The 16,438-nt window shown below is 37.7% G+C and overlaps 2 protein-coding genes across 3 annotated transcripts; both read left to right on the top strand.

Annotated features, from left to right (window-relative positions):
* The first annotated feature begins 1,584 nt into the window (after nucleotides 1–1,584).
* LOC307028114 (borealin-like) lies at nucleotides 1,585–8,561 on the top strand. 2 transcript variants are annotated; one of them, XM_079662901.1, is made up of 11 exons: nucleotides 1,585–1,768; nucleotides 1,984–2,070; nucleotides 2,665–2,793; nucleotides 2,983–3,023; nucleotides 3,146–3,217; nucleotides 3,324–3,386; nucleotides 3,545–3,606; nucleotides 4,469–4,564; nucleotides 7,063–7,195; nucleotides 7,882–7,968; nucleotides 8,091–8,561. In XM_079662901.1, the coding sequence occupies exons 2-11, from the start codon at nucleotides 1,986–1,988 to the stop codon at nucleotides 8,121–8,123; spliced, it is 801 nt and encodes a 266-aa protein (XP_079519027.1). In that variant the 5' UTR covers nucleotides 1,585–1,768; nucleotides 1,984–1,985; the 3' UTR covers nucleotides 8,124–8,561. The 2 variants fall into 2 exon arrangements, with proteins under 2 accessions (XP_079519027.1, XP_079519026.1); XM_079662900.1 differs by having other exon boundaries at nucleotides 3,146–3,221; nucleotides 3,325–3,386.
* Nucleotides 8,562–10,520: 1,959 nt separating this feature from the next.
* On the top strand, nucleotides 10,521–16,432 carry LOC307024433 (nuclear factor 7, brain-like). Its single transcript, XM_079658516.1, has 2 exons — nucleotides 10,521–10,794; nucleotides 13,469–16,432. The coding sequence occupies exons 1-2, from the start codon at nucleotides 10,567–10,569 to the stop codon at nucleotides 14,675–14,677; spliced, it is 1,437 nt and encodes a 478-aa protein (XP_079514642.1). The 5' UTR covers nucleotides 10,521–10,566; the 3' UTR covers nucleotides 14,678–16,432.
* The last annotated feature ends 6 nt before the right edge of the window (nucleotides 16,433–16,438 follow it).

Raw genomic sequence — 16,438 nt, 5'->3', positions numbered from 1 at the left:
GAATGTGTGCACCACCCCCTTCCAGGTGTCCCGATGCAACAAGCATCTGAATCCTATTTACATTGAACACTTGAGTCACACAACACTACCTGGCTTAGCCTATTATCATAACAAAAGGAATACCTACACCCATACATGCAGGTAAATCAATTCAACAACTCACACAATGCTGCCTATTATCATAATAAAAGGAATACCTACACCCATACATGCAGGTAAACCAGTTCAACAAGTCACACAATGCTGTCTGGCTCATGATAACAGGCTAATTATCATACTAAAAGGGTTACATTCAAGTGTCCCAATGCATTTCAGAAAGAACTGTTCCTGCCAGAACCAGAGAAGAGTTTAATTAATTGTTGTAACTAATTAACTGATAAGTTACAAGTAGTTTAAAAATATTGCTCGAGATATAATTTCACATACTGCTATCAGAAATAATGTATTAATTTATTCATTTCTGGTCTTAATTCAAAAATCTTAACAGAGGACGCATCTTAGAACTTAGTTATAGTGAATTATCAGAGACATCATATTTATATTTTTGTTTTATTTCCATATGTGAACATATGAGAAGGGCAATCTCCATGACAGGTGCATTTTCTATTTTGACTACCACACTGATCCAGTGTTGTAATATTACAACAAAGACATAAGCTGCTCAAAATCACATTTGATGAAAGTATTCCACAATAACTAAATATGTACATGTTCTACACATTGTAATAATCACAAAACAAATATTTGAGGCATTTTACTAACTTGAATCTGACAAAATGTTGCTCGTTTGAAGATTCGGAAGTTTTGTGAGTGTATGGCTAGAGGGCAGCACCTACACATTTACTACCCAATAGCATTGTGAGGCTGAACAAAAGGACCTATTGAATATGTAAATGTAGTCTTTAAAAAACAAAACATTTACTGACTTGTTTAGGATAGCTAGTAACTTTGTAGAATTACAACAGTGGGCCTTACAGGGTTAAAGAGCAGCAACTCTGTAACTCAGATGTTAAAGGGGTCTCGCAGACTGATTGGAGAGCCACAGCTGAACCTGGAGACCCTGTACCTCTGACAGTTACAGCCGTTGTCAGTGGTGTAAAGTAACTAGTCGATTAACTCAAGTACTGTACTTGTGTAACATTAATTCTACTCCATTACAACTCTAACGTGAATCGTGTACTTTGACACCACTACATTTATGTAATACTTTCTGGTTGTTTTCAAGATTCTGGAAGCATTTCCACAATGCTTGATGGAGTGAAAGTAGCGTAGGTTTGGACATTTCAGAGGTGTTGATTTAAGACAGTTGACCACAACATTTAAATGTAAAATGAACAGATCCTAAAATTATGTTAGCCCGTTTCAGATTGACGTGCTCCTTGAATATGATATGTATAACCCTTAAAAATTAAGGCAATATTAGCTGCTAGGTCAAATCACATTTCTACCCGTGTTTCTACCATGCCTGTATCCATTTCCGTCCTGCTGATGTAAACACTGACGTTTGCTGCTGTGATTGGTCGAGAAACATTTTTCAAGACGCAAAGCATACACGAATTTTAATTGGCTGACTTGACACCTGGCCCCTCCTCCCGCCGCGCACAAGGAGTCGCGCAGACATTTAAAAACGGCTGTGTGAAGAAGGATGAGAGACAAATAATTATAAAACGAGGTCGCCATGACCAAAAGGGATTATTAAGAGGGTTGTTAACAAATGTTTGTGCGTGGGAAAGAAGCTGACATTTAAGGAAGTCTGCCAAATTGCGAGGTAACAGAGTAACCTCGCTAACTAAGTAACATAACAAGTGACGTTATCATAGCGGTTTATTATATTTATTTGCAAAACACTCGTTGTAGTTATAACAATTTGACGTAACTGATATAGTAAAGCCAAACTTTGTAACTCGGTAATATTTAGTACTGTCTCGTGTTGTCAAGCGTGGTTTCATTTACTTTGTTTGTTTCCGCTACCTATCGATGCAGACATGGCTCCCAGGAAAAAAAGAAGGAAAAATAGCTCCAAGACGGATAATAAGCTAGAACACTTGCTGAAGGACTTCGACGGCGAGGGTGATTATATTTCACGTATTTTACACTGCAATTTCAATAGTTGTTCATGGCAATCCCTGACAGGCTTGCTGTATGTTGCGGAGTGCATCTACTTTCAAATGTTATTTTATATTTTAACCTGGCAGATTGAAATGCTCCTAATAGCCCACTAAGATTCGTTAAATGTTTTTTTACATGTGTTTGAACCCCCCCTTTTCCATTACGAAGGAGACTAAAATATTGACACAAAACAATGGATAATAATTATTTTCTGAATGTTTCTATGTTATTAAGTCATTACAAAATGTAGGTCATGGTTTGTACTTGCCCTGACACGGCAAAGTTGAAAATAAACTTCTCTCCTTTCTTATCTATACCTCAGACCTTGCTGTAAGGCAATACCTTTTTTAATCTTTTGTTAACATATATGCCAGTACAATAAATGAAATCTGCTTATGTTATTGATCAATCAGGATAATATAGTATAAGACTATCTTTACTGGTTCATTTTCTTACATCTGGGCAAATTTTAAAGTTGTAGTTTGTCAATGTTGAGACAATGTTAGCTTCTTTATAAACTAGTGAAGTAAGCTAAAACTATTTTATGTTTCACAGTGAAGGTCATAGTGGGTCGGATGAAAGAGAAGCTCAACCATCGGCTGAAAGATGTGGACAAAGGCTACAACATGGCACTCATTAAGCTCCCAAAGACTCTCCGCCAAATGCCATGGATGGAACAACTCAGTGAGTTTACAAAAACAGTTGGATATTAGTCCAACCAAACCAAAATCCCAATTTACGAAATGTGGAATACTGCTAATCTGGTGTTTTCCACTCCTTGAACATGTTAAACGATCGTATGATATGCACTGGTGTTACATTCATTGTTTTTATCATTGCAACTTTATTAAATAAATGTTTCCTTCTTTGCAGAATCTGAGAAACCAAAGTCACCAGAAGTGGCGAACGTTAGTGTAAGTTGATTGTTTTACTTATTATATCATGGATTTGCAGGTTCAGTTTCTCTTTGACATGTTTAGACTCACCTCTTTCTCTATTAAACACTCATTCAGTTCTTAATAAATGTGTCCAACAGAGAGAAGAGGAAGCTGCTATTGCTGAGAGCATTGTGGCCGAGAACAATCCAGCCCTTTTCCAATCAGTCAAAAAAGGCATGTCAAAAAAAAATGTTGGTTTACATTTGAACTATTTTTAATTCAATAACTAAATGTTTGAAGTTGATTTAATCACAACTATTTTGTCTTCAACCCACAGCAACAAATATATCAGCTAAATCCACTTCGGAAGATGAAAACCCCTCGGGCACAACACGGAAGGTAATCGATGATTTTGGTTTAAGCAAGCATACAATACACCCAGCTGAGTGTTTGAGAACATCGTTGATATAAATATGGAGAGTGGGTGGTTGCTATGGAATGTCCTTTGTGTGCAATGTTCAGTCACTCTGGTGTTTAACGGCTTGTTCCTAATTCAGGCGAAAGCAGCAAGGAAACCTCCAACCACATCAAAGAGAGCAAAGGCCCTGACGGTCAGAGGGTAAAGTGGTTCTTAATCTCTTTTTGGGCAAAATGATCAATATCATTTAAAAATACAGTGCTTTGTAAAGAACGCCATTTCCCCCCTTCCAATTGTTTCGTAAAATATTTTAAACAAATGTATATGTTCATCATCTTTGTTGTGTTGGTCAAACTATAGAAGTATTTAATGCTTGTGTATAATGAATACAACGGATTATCTGAACCTCTTTTATACTGAATAGCAATATTGCTCTCACATCTGGTCCAGCCCTTATTTCTTTAAGCTTTTGCACATCTGGTTGGCAATTATGTCATGAAATTTGAAATCCCATTTTTTTTTTGTGATCCAGGATCAGACAAGTCGGCCAGATGTTGTCCCTGGAGTTCAAAGCAATTCAGGATAGGATCAGCCTGATCCAGATTACGATTTTTCAAGATGACTAGATCCTGAATATCAGTGCTTTAATCCTACCGATCGCCATCTAGTGGACATGAAAAATAATACAAGGAAGACAAGAGACCAGATTAAAGCTTGGATTGGATTTCCTGATCTGATCAGATATGAAAGTGATCCTAATCCTGTTTTTTGGTTTTGAACTCCGCAAAATCCAAATCTGATCTGTTCAGATAGGGATTAAAAGTGTTGAACTCCTTGGCCCTGGTGATCATCTGGTATCCTAAATACTCTGGGTAGAATGTTTAGCTGATTGGAGTTACAGTTTTTTACTTAGAAGCAATAATGCAGCACAATATTGTCGGTCGTTAACTAAACCCAGTGGTAATCTAAAGATGTTCAGAAACGATCCAGGAATGTGGTACAAACATCCAAAAATGTAATGGATAAACTTATGTCATACTAAGTTGTCTCTGTCTGGTTTCAGATTGAGCAGGAAGCCATTTGTCAATCCTGCAAAGAAAAGGAATTATTCTCTGATGATGGGAGCCACGCCCCTCATTACCCCACGCTTTGATCCCAGGTAAGCAGGCTTCATAGTAAAAGCTGCATTTAAAAATGCATAATAATATTGTCCCTGCTGTCTCGTTACCTGTTGAGCGTAAATCTGATATTGGCATCAATCAAATTCTGCATAAGGGCAGTCTGCTGGTTGGGTTTAAACGCCTCCCTCAACCTACTGTATATGAAGAGATGAATAAAACCTTTATCCAACTGTTACTCCTTGCTTTTGATGTGCTATATTCAGTATTGTACATTGTGAAATGCCTATACTGTTATGCTCTTAACTGTTAGGCTAGTTGTTATTTTTAAGAAAACAGGCAAATAAACATCATAACTATTCAATCAAATCCCAATATAACTTTTAAAACGGTTTGGGTTTTGTAGTTCTTATCTGCAGGTAGATTAAGGTTTTACATTATGTGGCCATTAGAGACTTGTTCTCATAGCAATGTTGCTAATTCTGTTTGACTGGTCGAAGCCACACACAGTATAGTATTCAACATACTTATCTCATCTTATTCTCCTTCTTGCGCCACAAATATTGTCATGCTGCTCGTCCGGCAGCATTGACACGAAACGCACATCGCCGAAAACTGTGATCCTTTGCCCCATAGGAGAATGCTCAAAAACACCCCACTTTGACCCCCTACAGATATCGCACACTGAAACGTAGAACAATTACAAGTTCAAACGGTTCTCGAGACGATGGACTTTATTAGACTAATCGGATATCTTTTACAGCTTATGTTTTGTGAAACTGTCACACTGATCACATTTTATAATGGGTGTGTATGGGAGAGCTCGTTAAGACTCGTGCTGCGTTCACAACTAAAAACGCTTGAGTTTCACCGCGGCTGTCATCTGCGTTTACTCGCATCATTCAAACAAGACGCGGTGGCTAGGGGGCTACAACTACAACAAAATGAACATTTGACCGTGATGTAATTGTAATACACATTACACGCCGACTTCAATCGCCTCAAACACGCCACCGGAGCGAATTCGCATCTTTGCATTGAATTTTCATGTAATCGCGCCGCCCCCAAAATCTCATCGCGTCCGGTGTGAACGCAGCATTAGAGTGACATCACGGCTGGAGGGGGGAGGAGCTGTACAATCTGAAGAGTATTTTTCTTCCAACTATTACTCGGATGGCCACAATTTTCACTCTTCATACATAATTTGGTGATCATAATGTAGGGAAATGTGTCACGGCCGCACCGACATACTAATTTAATCAAACGGACTTACACATATAGCAAACGCGAGAGTCATCAGGGTCCAGGAGTTCAAAACTTTTTGTGATCCAGGATCAGACAAATCGGCCAAATTTTGTCCCTGGAGTTCAAAGCAATTCAGGATAGGATCAGCCTGATCCAGATTACGATTTTTCAAGATGACTAGATCCTGAATATCAGTGCTTTAATCCTACCGATCGCCACCTAGTGGACATGAAAAATAATACAAGGAAGACAAGAGACCACATTGCAGAGACATCTATAATGTTTAATTATATTTTTTTATTTGAAAGGTGATGACAGATGATGGACTTTTTTTTTGTTGAAGATATTTTTACTTTAATCTATAAATTACATTTGTGATTGAAAATCTTTGCTGTTACACTTTTATGAGCATAAACATTTATGTCATCAACATTTGGTTGAAAACAAAATAGGCCACTACAAACGTGACCAAAAAATGAAAAATAAAATGTATTTCCCATGAAGGCTAAAAATGGTGTATTATTTCAGTTAACAAACTTTGCCATCTTATTTAAATTGAAACATATTTTAAAATAAATTGTAGAGTACATTTTGCTCTGGTAATCCACTGGGAATCCACCCCTCTGGTGGGATCAGGATGATCCAGTTTGTTGGGATCAAACTGATCCCAATCCTGTGTTGTTGGTTTGAACTACCCATTTTGAAGATTTGATCCAGATTAAAGCTTGGATCGGATTTCCTGATCTGATCGGATATGAAAGTGATCCTAATCCTGTTTTTTGGTTTTGAACTCCCCAAAATCCAGATCTGATCAGATAGGGATTAAAAGTGTTGAACTCCTGGGCCCTGGTGATCATCTGGTATCCTAAATACTCTGGGTAGAATGTTTAGCTGATTGGAGTTACAGTTTTTTACTTAGAAGCAATAATGCAGCACAATATTGTCGGTCGTTAACGAAACCCAGTGGTAATCTAAAGATGTTCAGAAACGATCCAGGAATGTGGTACAAACATCCAAAAATGTAATGGATAAACTTCAAATGAATGGATATTCTTTGTTGTACCTTGACAATACAACTAATGCTATTAATACTTACTCAGCGAGGCTAATGTTAGCATCGGGACGCGCACCCAAGTTTCAGTCACTCAGTCAACATTTCTTGTTCTTTCCTAGTTTTAAATGCCGCTCTAATGGGGCTACGAGTGACATTTTGACTCTCTTGGATCTACTTTTAACTCAAAGAGATTACACACAGGCTTCCAAACTGCTCACCGTTAAATCCTTATTTGCTCAGACTTCCCAAGAACCCCGCTGTGAGGAATCCCCACCACAAAGAGAGGGCATACAGCATCTCAATCAACGGCTCTCCCATCGCAGAAGGAAATAATGAAGACATCGTCATCATCGTCCCCATCGGCAACGGAGAGGTGAGCTTAGACTTTTGGATCCTGAAGGACATTATTATATTTCCAAGTGCGCTGTGTAATCCCTGACCACCTGCTGTGAAGAACAGAGGGCCGCCTTTCCCCTCTCTCACTGGGTCCATACGGTCTAGAGGTTCAGGCATCAAGACGACTGCTTGCTAACAGTTGTCAGAACTTCAACATTGTGATTTTTCACATCTTGTCGATTAAAGTTAAATCTTTATTTATATTTAATAATCAGACTTGTCGAAAATATTAGTTTATTTTGTCATTCTCAGTCATAATTACAAGGAAACTCCACGACAATACAACACTGAGGAACGTCATGTATTTCTAGATGAGCACATTGTTATATTATAATTGCAAGTCGGCGATATTTGTGACCGTTCAAATATGTGTCAATATTATTCTGAACTAAAGATGTTGGTGCTGGATAGATGTCCCCGCCTTAAAAATCGTATTTTACAGACCTACTAAAGTACGTTTGTTTGATAGATCCTTTTTATCACACGTGATCATTACAAATATATCTTTCAATGATGATGAGAATAATGATCAAAATGATGAATCCTCTCTATCGTGAATCATAACTGCAATATCAGTCGAAATAATCACCATCAGTTATTTGTTCCAAATCGTACAACCCAATGTTATTCTGACTTCTGATCTGTAATGTGATGTCTCTGCAGAGTGTTCAGCTATTGGCCAGCCAGATGGACTCTGTGGATCTGTCTCTGCTGGATGAAACCGCTCTGAGGAGCATTCGTCAGCTGAAGGTATATTCATCCCTTACGTAATGTCACTATGGAACTGTTTCACCTCAACATTCAATGTATGAGAGGGGAGATGTATGCACATGCTTTTGGTTCTCATCATTGTTTATTTCCCTTCTTGACAGAATCGCCTCACCGTCCTGTGTGGAACGGAGTAACGCTACCGCCTGCTCTTGTCTTGTACATTACTTTAAAAAAAAAATATGTGTATCTTTATTTCAAACTCATAGTTTGGTGTGCATTCTTATAGAGGTGATCTGTGGGTTTTTACAATTTGTATTTGATTGTTTTCCTTTGTCAGATATTCTAAAGATCATACTGTTACCTTTGACTTTTTATGTGGGGCATAGCCGTCTGACATTCAGGTGCTTTCCCCAGACTTTTACTCATTTTAGCAGTCGATTAAGGTTTGTTCTTTTAATTATAAACCTTGAAAGACCTGACAAGTCTGTACTGAAAATATGAATAACTATTCATTCTTTGATTGTCAGTACTTTTTAATCCTACGTGTTTCATTCAGTCATTGGGAAATGAACAATCCTCCATGTACATATCACAGATTGTTTGCAAAAACTAATACAAGATCTTGACCAGAACTTTGTGTGATGTGTTTTATTTTGGGTAGAATGTGTTGGTTGATGAGTGTGGATGTGGAGCTTGTTCCAAATAATTCTGTATTTAAAAATATACGTTAATTATCTTTATGTAGAATTTACTGAACATGCTTTGGTTTTTTCGACAATTCTGTTCACCAAGCTGTACCGCTGCATGGTGACCAGGAGGTGGCAGCAGATCAACGCACCAGTGTGTAGTCTTGAATAGACAGAGCAGCCGTTCGGATTGTACTGAAGTATTATCAGCACTCAAAATAAGTGTTAGTAACCCATTTGGCAGAATGGTCGTATGAGTAGGTGGACTTGTTGAGTTATCATGTTGATTTAACCTAGTGTATATTGTGCTGCTTGTTAAATGTGTGCGTTATCTCACTGCTACAGTGGAGAAGAGCTTCAAATCAAAAATCTCAAATCTGTTAGAAATAACATCCATTACACTCCTTTTACTGAGTTTTAGGTAGAAGCAAAACCTTTAATAGCGACACCATTTGTGACGCTAATAAACGTATATATCTGGTTCTTGAGGGCTCTGAAGAGAAGTGTACTTCTTCCGCCAAATCCATCAATAAAAGTCATCAAAGTTTATTTATTCAGCCCAATATGACAAATTGTAGTTTTGTCTCAGGGGGCTTTAAGGTTAATACAGAACATGAATATACTGGAAATTCCCGGTGCTGTAAGCTTTTTAAAAAAATTCCCCTTGAAGGGAGAAGTGTTTCTCCTTGCACTGTGTACAACTTGACACAAAGCTTCCAAATAAAAGGGGACTGGTCAGAGGAAGTGAAATTAAATATGAGAGCAGCTCAAAGATATTGTTAAAGACACTTGTTGAAACCTTCAGAACAACTGAAAGTAATTTTGTTATAAAGGTTGTCTTATCCACAGAATACAAGGCGACCAAGCAGAACAACATCATGTGAAACACAAAGACAGAACTTCATTAATCTATAAATGTAAATGAAAATAAATGTAAGAAATACATTAAATATATATAATAATGTGTGTTCTGTATTATTCTCAACTTTAATTTTTTAATGTATACATTAATTTCAGTATTTATTATTTCTTTTTTTATTCCTGTATTTATTTCCACATGTATTTATCCATGATTATTTTCCTGTATTTATCCGTTTATTTATTTTTTACTTATGCCATGTTCTGTCCTCAAAACCTGTGTGCTCGTTGTTTGCACAAAGGTACAAATTCACTCTAAATCAAATCACAACAAGACCTGTAGTTTGGCATTAATTATTTTAAAAACACACTGGTGGTCCAGAGGTTTATGCAGTTGGGTTTTCATGCAGGTGTTTTAGGTTGAACACCCAGGAGAGGAATATCTTTAATCTTCTGCTGTGCTGATGTTAAATCTGGAGAAATAGTCTCCACCCCTTTTTCTAATAAAGTGACGCCCCATGATTCAATTCAAGATTCAACGGTTTTATTGTCATACGCACATAAGGTACAGTGTAGAGATGGCAATGACATTCTTCTGACCTGAGCTCCTCCAACAATGCGACATATAGAATAAAATACAAAATGTAAAATAAAATAAGAAGTATTGGAAAAAGTCTAATTACATGTCAATAGATTTTGGAGAAAGCACGTTTTTTAAGAATGTCTGGTCTGGTGGAAAGACTTTACAAAAGTGTGAGAAACAGTAAAATCCAGACGGAGGCAGTGATGCAACACTGTTGAAGCAAACAGCCGTAAAACACCAACGAAGAAGAAGAAGCAGAGGAAGCGCATCTATTTTTGAAAAGGATTCCGTGTTTCCAGGGTGCATTGCGCTTACTCGCAAACATGGTGGATAAATGAATGGAAGAAGCTTGAATCTTGAATCTCAGTATATAGAGACCAGGTAGCAATGTCCACCTGCTACCACTAGAGGGTCCTGTTACAACAAATCTCTAAAATGAGTGATACATGAGGTGTGGCTTTACAGGAAAGTGAAACTTAAGGTTTAGTTCAGTGAGGCAGAGCAGAAACCATGGCGTCTGGTTCTTACTCCGAAGATTTGACTTGTCCTGTCTGTCACACTTTCTTCACAGATCCAGTGAATCTTCCCTGTGGACACGCTTTCTGCAGAGGATGTATTCCAGACGGTGTGAGTTCACAGCTCTATTGTCCGCAGTGTGGGGAAGCTGTTCCTCCAGAGGGGGGATGTCTGCCCACCAGCCTGATATTGAAAAGCCTCTCTGAGAAGGCCAAGGCTGAGGTATGTTGCTGGTTCTCACTTACACTCACTTGTGGGTGTTCTAAACCCACTGTAGCTATAGGATGAAATATTAGTGTTATAATAACACTATTATAGGAGTACTACTAATAATACTATTTTGCTATGTATTCTTCGTTCTGTCTTTGTATGCACCATTTATACAAAGGCCAATTCCTCGTATGAGTAAACCTACTTGGTAAAGAGCTATTCTGATATGTCAATTACATGGATCATAGTTTGAATCCTGCGAATATTTTCAAGTGAAGTGCAGTCATTAAATGAGTTATTGATTTGTTTGTGCATGCTAGGATAGCTCCCTACTGAAAGAACGTATGCTTGTCTTTAAGAGATCAGCAGGTTAGTGTTGTTCCCCTGAGGCCTGTACGACGAAGCCAGTTCACCAGACCCTGGATATCTTTTAGTTATCCGGCTTAACTAACCCTAACAAACACGATTTTCTCACAGTATAAGTTACCATGTTGATGTGTACCCCGGTAAGAAGTGAACCAGGGTCTTAAAACTCAAACGTAACCCTGAAGTTACCCCGCTAACCCAACATCCTGCTTCGTAGTACAGGCCTCAAATGTAAAACAACAGTGATGAATGATGCAACATTCAGTCAGGGTGAAGCAACTTTCAGACTCGGCACAACGTGCACACTAAACAAGATACAAGACTGGAACAAAGGTGGTGCAATAAACAGAACTAATCAAGATTTATCAAATATATTGTTAACACTGGAAAAAATGCTGCTCCAAAAACAAAATAATGAAAACGAGGTGTTTCACTTGAAATAATGCAACAATCTGCCATTAGAACAAGTGAGAATTAGCTTGGTAAGATTTCTTGAAATAAGAAGGGATATTAAGTAGGGCCGGGACTCAATTAAAAAAATTAATCTAATTAATTAGAGGCTTTGTAATTAATTAATCGCAATTAATCGCATTTTTAATCACATATAAATATCTGACCTGAGAACAGTGAGAAGCAATTTTTTTCACATGGATTTTAGTATACCATTGAATAATGACTGAATACATAAGCTTAAGCAACAAAACATTGTTTATTTTTTTCAAGATGGTACTTAACCAAGACCAACAGAAAAGTGCAATTTTTGCCATAAAGTGTAGCAATAGCATATTTAGGAATATAGTACATTTCAGAGATTCAGGTAGCCTATAGGTAGGTAGACCTTCTGTAAACTATAACACTTTGTTTTTTCAGTATAACACAATACTTTCAAGTACATTCAGAACATTGGAAACCCTGACTATTAGAAAACATCTCTCTGTTGCTTCAGAGGCCATAACAGACTTTGTTGATTTACCAACAGTTGATTTAAAAAATCTAATCAATTTCAGTCCAACTCTCTCAATAACCTTGGCCAAAACAATAAACAGTTCAACATAAAGTGCCAGTTGCACCAACAACGTAATAAATAGTTCAACATAAAGTGTACCATTTAAAATAAAATAAAAAAGTTCCAGTGATTGACCTCAATCCCTCCTATTCTTCCAATATCCTGATGAAAAATAAAATCTCTCTGTTGCATAGGCCACTGTTTGATCAACGCGAATTGGGTGTGGGTCCTTGTACTCCGAGTCGGGCTAACATCCACGCTAGCTTCCACGCTAGCTGCTATATGTTTTGCATTGAGGTGATACTTGAGGCTTGATGTGCTGCGGTGATATGCAAATTCCTTTTTGCATAATTTGCAAACAACCGTGCTCTTATCGACGCTTCCATCCGTCCGTTTTTTAAAACAAAATGTCCCATCCACGGGGCCAACCAAAGCGGTCTCATCAGCTTCTTCGTTCATGTTTGACTATTGTTCACTGTGGTTTGTTGTTGTTTGAAGTCATGAACGTTAGTTGGTGCTCCAGTATAATCGGTACCCCTGAAACTCATCCAGTGAGAAACGTTCCGCGGTGCAAAAATAAGTGCGATTAAAATGCGTTAATTTTTGTGTAATTAATTAATCTTAATTAACACGTTAAAGTCCCAGCCCTAATATTTAGATAAATCAGATCATGTAATTAGCAGGGAGAACTCATTTTGAACTATATTTGACCAGAATCAGGACATTTTGGGTTACAAAATATCCCGCAAATGCTCAAAAGTGTTGTGTTTTCTGATGTTGTGATTTTCCAATAAATATGTAAATAAATATTCATCTGAGATACAACTCAAAATAAGATTTTTTTGAATTAACAAGATGATGCATTGTCTAAAAACAAGACCTGATATCTCACTGCAGTGTTACTTCTAAAGTTATTATGTCTTATATCAAGTAGTGTTGTCACGAAACGAACATTTTGGTTTCAATACCGATACCAAGTCAAGAATTTCGATTTCGCATTTCCAAACCATCCCTTTGTTTGCCATCCCATTTTTTCTTAAAAAAGGGAAACCATCTTAAATGTAATTATTGTGCTTTTTTTCAAACCAGATATTTTTCGTAACGTTTTTTAACGGCAGGGTATCGCGGTACCTTAGTATCGGTACACCGTGCAACACAAATAGCTAGTTTCAAGACATATTCTGACTAGATATTAGACAAATATACTGGGCAAGATGTGTGGTTTTTGTAGTTTATAAGCTGGTCGGGGAGATGCAGGTCATTAACATATGTTTCATTCAACCTGCATTTATTAAAGAACTCTTTTTTCCACAGGCGGCTGAGATGTGCCCAGAGCATGAAGAAAAGCTGAAACTGTTCTGCGTCACAGATCAGCAGTTAGCTTGTATCATATGCCGAGATGGGGAGAAGCACGAAGGACACAAGTTCAAACCAATCAAAGAAGCCGTCGCATCTCTCAGGCAGGAGTTGGAGAAGGGAATGGAGAACTTCAGTGTTGATATTCTTGCTACAGAGAGCTTAGCCAAAAGTCAGGGAGAAGAATTAACAAAAACCAAAGCAAAGTCTCAGCAGCTGACCGCCCAAATCCAAAGGGAGTTTAAGGAAATGCACGACTTTCTGAGAAAGAGGGAAAAGGAGATAAAGAAAGAGTTGAAATACAAAGAGGAAGAAGCTGTTGAGAAAATGAGCAATAACCTAAATGCTATAGAACAAGCTCTTTCTGAGAGCAGAGAGCTGGAGCAAAAGCTAAAGTCTGTTCTGAAAACTGGAGATGCAGGAAGTCTCTTAAAGAGCTGGTCTGAGGGCAGCAGCAAGATGACTCCAGAGGACGCTCTCAGGTCCAGAGCCAAAGGTCTGCAAGTGGTGAATGACTCACTGTGTTTTGATCCCTATGAAAGCCACCTGCAGTTCTTCATGTGGAAAGAGATGCTTCAGGTGATCAAGCCTCGGGAAGAGCTGCTCTCTCTGCAAAGCAACAGTTCAGATATAACTCTATCTGAGGACGGACAGAGTTTGTTTGCCAACATCAAGCAGTTAGCAGTATATTGTTCCAGTTGTGGAGTCAATTATGACCGCCCCCACAATTGTATGTCGGGGCAGATACGCATACATAGTTTCCAGGGTTACCAAACAGCTACTACTATTCCTTCTTCTGAAGCAGAACTTGTCATCCATACAAATCCTCAGTTCACTTCAGGGCAGCATTACTGGGAAATAGATGTAGGACATAGGGTCTTTTGGAAACTTGGAATAGAAGATAATTTCCTGAAATATGAAAGTCAAAAATATGTTACCTGCAGTAAAAATGTAAGCACGGTACTCGAATTTGGAGACGTACCTCGAAAGATTGGTATTTACCTGAACTGCACATCCAAGATGCTCTCCTTCTATGATGCAGACAGCATGAGGCTCATTCACACCATGAGCTTGGGCTCAATCTCCATGCCACTGTCAGCATATGTTGCCATTCACATCAGGTCCCAAGCACCAGATCGTAACCCCCTGACAGTCTGCCGGTACTGATCAACATCAATATTAACTAGGGCCGGGACTCGATTAAAAAAATTAATCTAATTAATTACAGGCTTTGTAATTAATTAATTGCATTTAATCGCATATAAATATTTGACCTGAGAACAGTGAGAAGCAATTTTTTTCACATGGATTTTAGTATACCATTGAATAATGACTGAATACATAAGCTTAAGCAACAAAACATTGTTTATTTTGTTCAAGATGGTACTTAACCAAGACCAACAGAAAAGTGAAATTTTTGCCATAAAGTGTAGCAATAGCATATTTAGGAATATAGTACATTTCAGAGATTCAGGTAGCCTATAGGTAGGTAGACCTTCTGTAAACTATAACACTTAGTTTTTTAAGTATAACACAATACTTTCAAGTACATTCAGAACATTGGAAACCCTGACTATTAGAAAACATCTCTCTGTTGCTTCAGAGGCCATAACAGACTTTGTTGATTTACCAACAGTTGATTTAAAAAATCTAATCAATTTCAGTCCAACTCTCTCAATAACCTTGGCCAAAACAATAAACAGTTCAACATAAAGTGCCAGTTGCACCAACTACATAATAAATAGTTCAACATAAAGTGTACCATTTAAAATAAAATAAAAAAGTGCCAGTGATTGACCTCAATCCCTCCTATTCTTCCAATATCCTGATGAAAAATAAAATCTCTCTGTTGCATAGGCCACTGTTTGATCAACGCGAATTGGGTGTGGGTCCTTGTACTCCGAGTCGGGCTAACGTCCACGCTAGCTTCCACGCTAGCTGCTATATGTTTTGCATTGAGGTGATACTTGAGGCTTGATGTGCCGCGGTGATATGAGAATTGTCTGAAGTCATGAACGTTAGTTGGTGCTCCAGTATAATCGGTACCCCTGAAACTCATCCAGTGAGAAACGTTCCGCGGTACAAAAATAAGTGCGATTAAAATGCGTTAATTTTTGTGTAATTAATTCATCTTAATTAACGCGTTAAAGTCCCAGCCCTAATATTAACACAAGCACCTGTTTGATCAGTGTCATCTTCTTTGGAGCAGAAAATATCCGCACATTAGGAACGTTTCATTTCCCAGGAGATAAATTACAAAAATCAACAAGTTACTTTAAATTTTAAAAACGTGTTATTTTGGGGATGTGTCAGCAACTCATAATTAGTAAAGACAAGATAAAATAATATATACTTTATTAATCAAGACAATTGAAAGATGTTTTCGTTGCAGCAGCATGTAAAATAATGATTGCACATAATTAGATGTTTTCTGGGAGTGTAAGTCTGATATATATTTGTACAGATACACTTCATTATGCGGCAGTTCTCTAATTGTCTTTAGAAGCTCTCTAATTTTAACACAGCTTAACATGAAATGACACACACAACACTTTTGCAGACATAAAAAAAATCCACATGAAGCACGGAAAATCAAACGCATCACGTGGATTCATATTTCCGTTAGCAGCACACTGACTTTGTTTAGCAACTGCATAGACTGCTGTATACAACTTATCCTGCCTGTTTATATGGAGGCACTCTGAATCGACTGTTGGAGGGCAACACTTTGTATTTCTTTTACTTTCTTTCTTTTAAAAAATTATTTAAATGTTTTCTTAAGATATTTTATGTTTTTATTTTGTTCACTATTTGCCATCTGACTTTGAACTTTAGGACTTTATTTTATTCAGAGAGTTTTACGAGAGCGAATCAAAGAGGTTTTCAAGGTTTCAGGCAATTCAGTTTTCATTTTGAAATGTTTATTTG

The sequence above is a fragment of the Notothenia rossii genome, assembly GCF_949606895.1.
Source record: "Notothenia rossii genome assembly, chromosome: 1".
NCBI lineage: Eukaryota > Metazoa > Chordata > Actinopteri > Perciformes > Nototheniidae > Notothenia > Notothenia rossii.
This window is presented reverse-complemented; position numbering and strand designations above follow the sequence as displayed.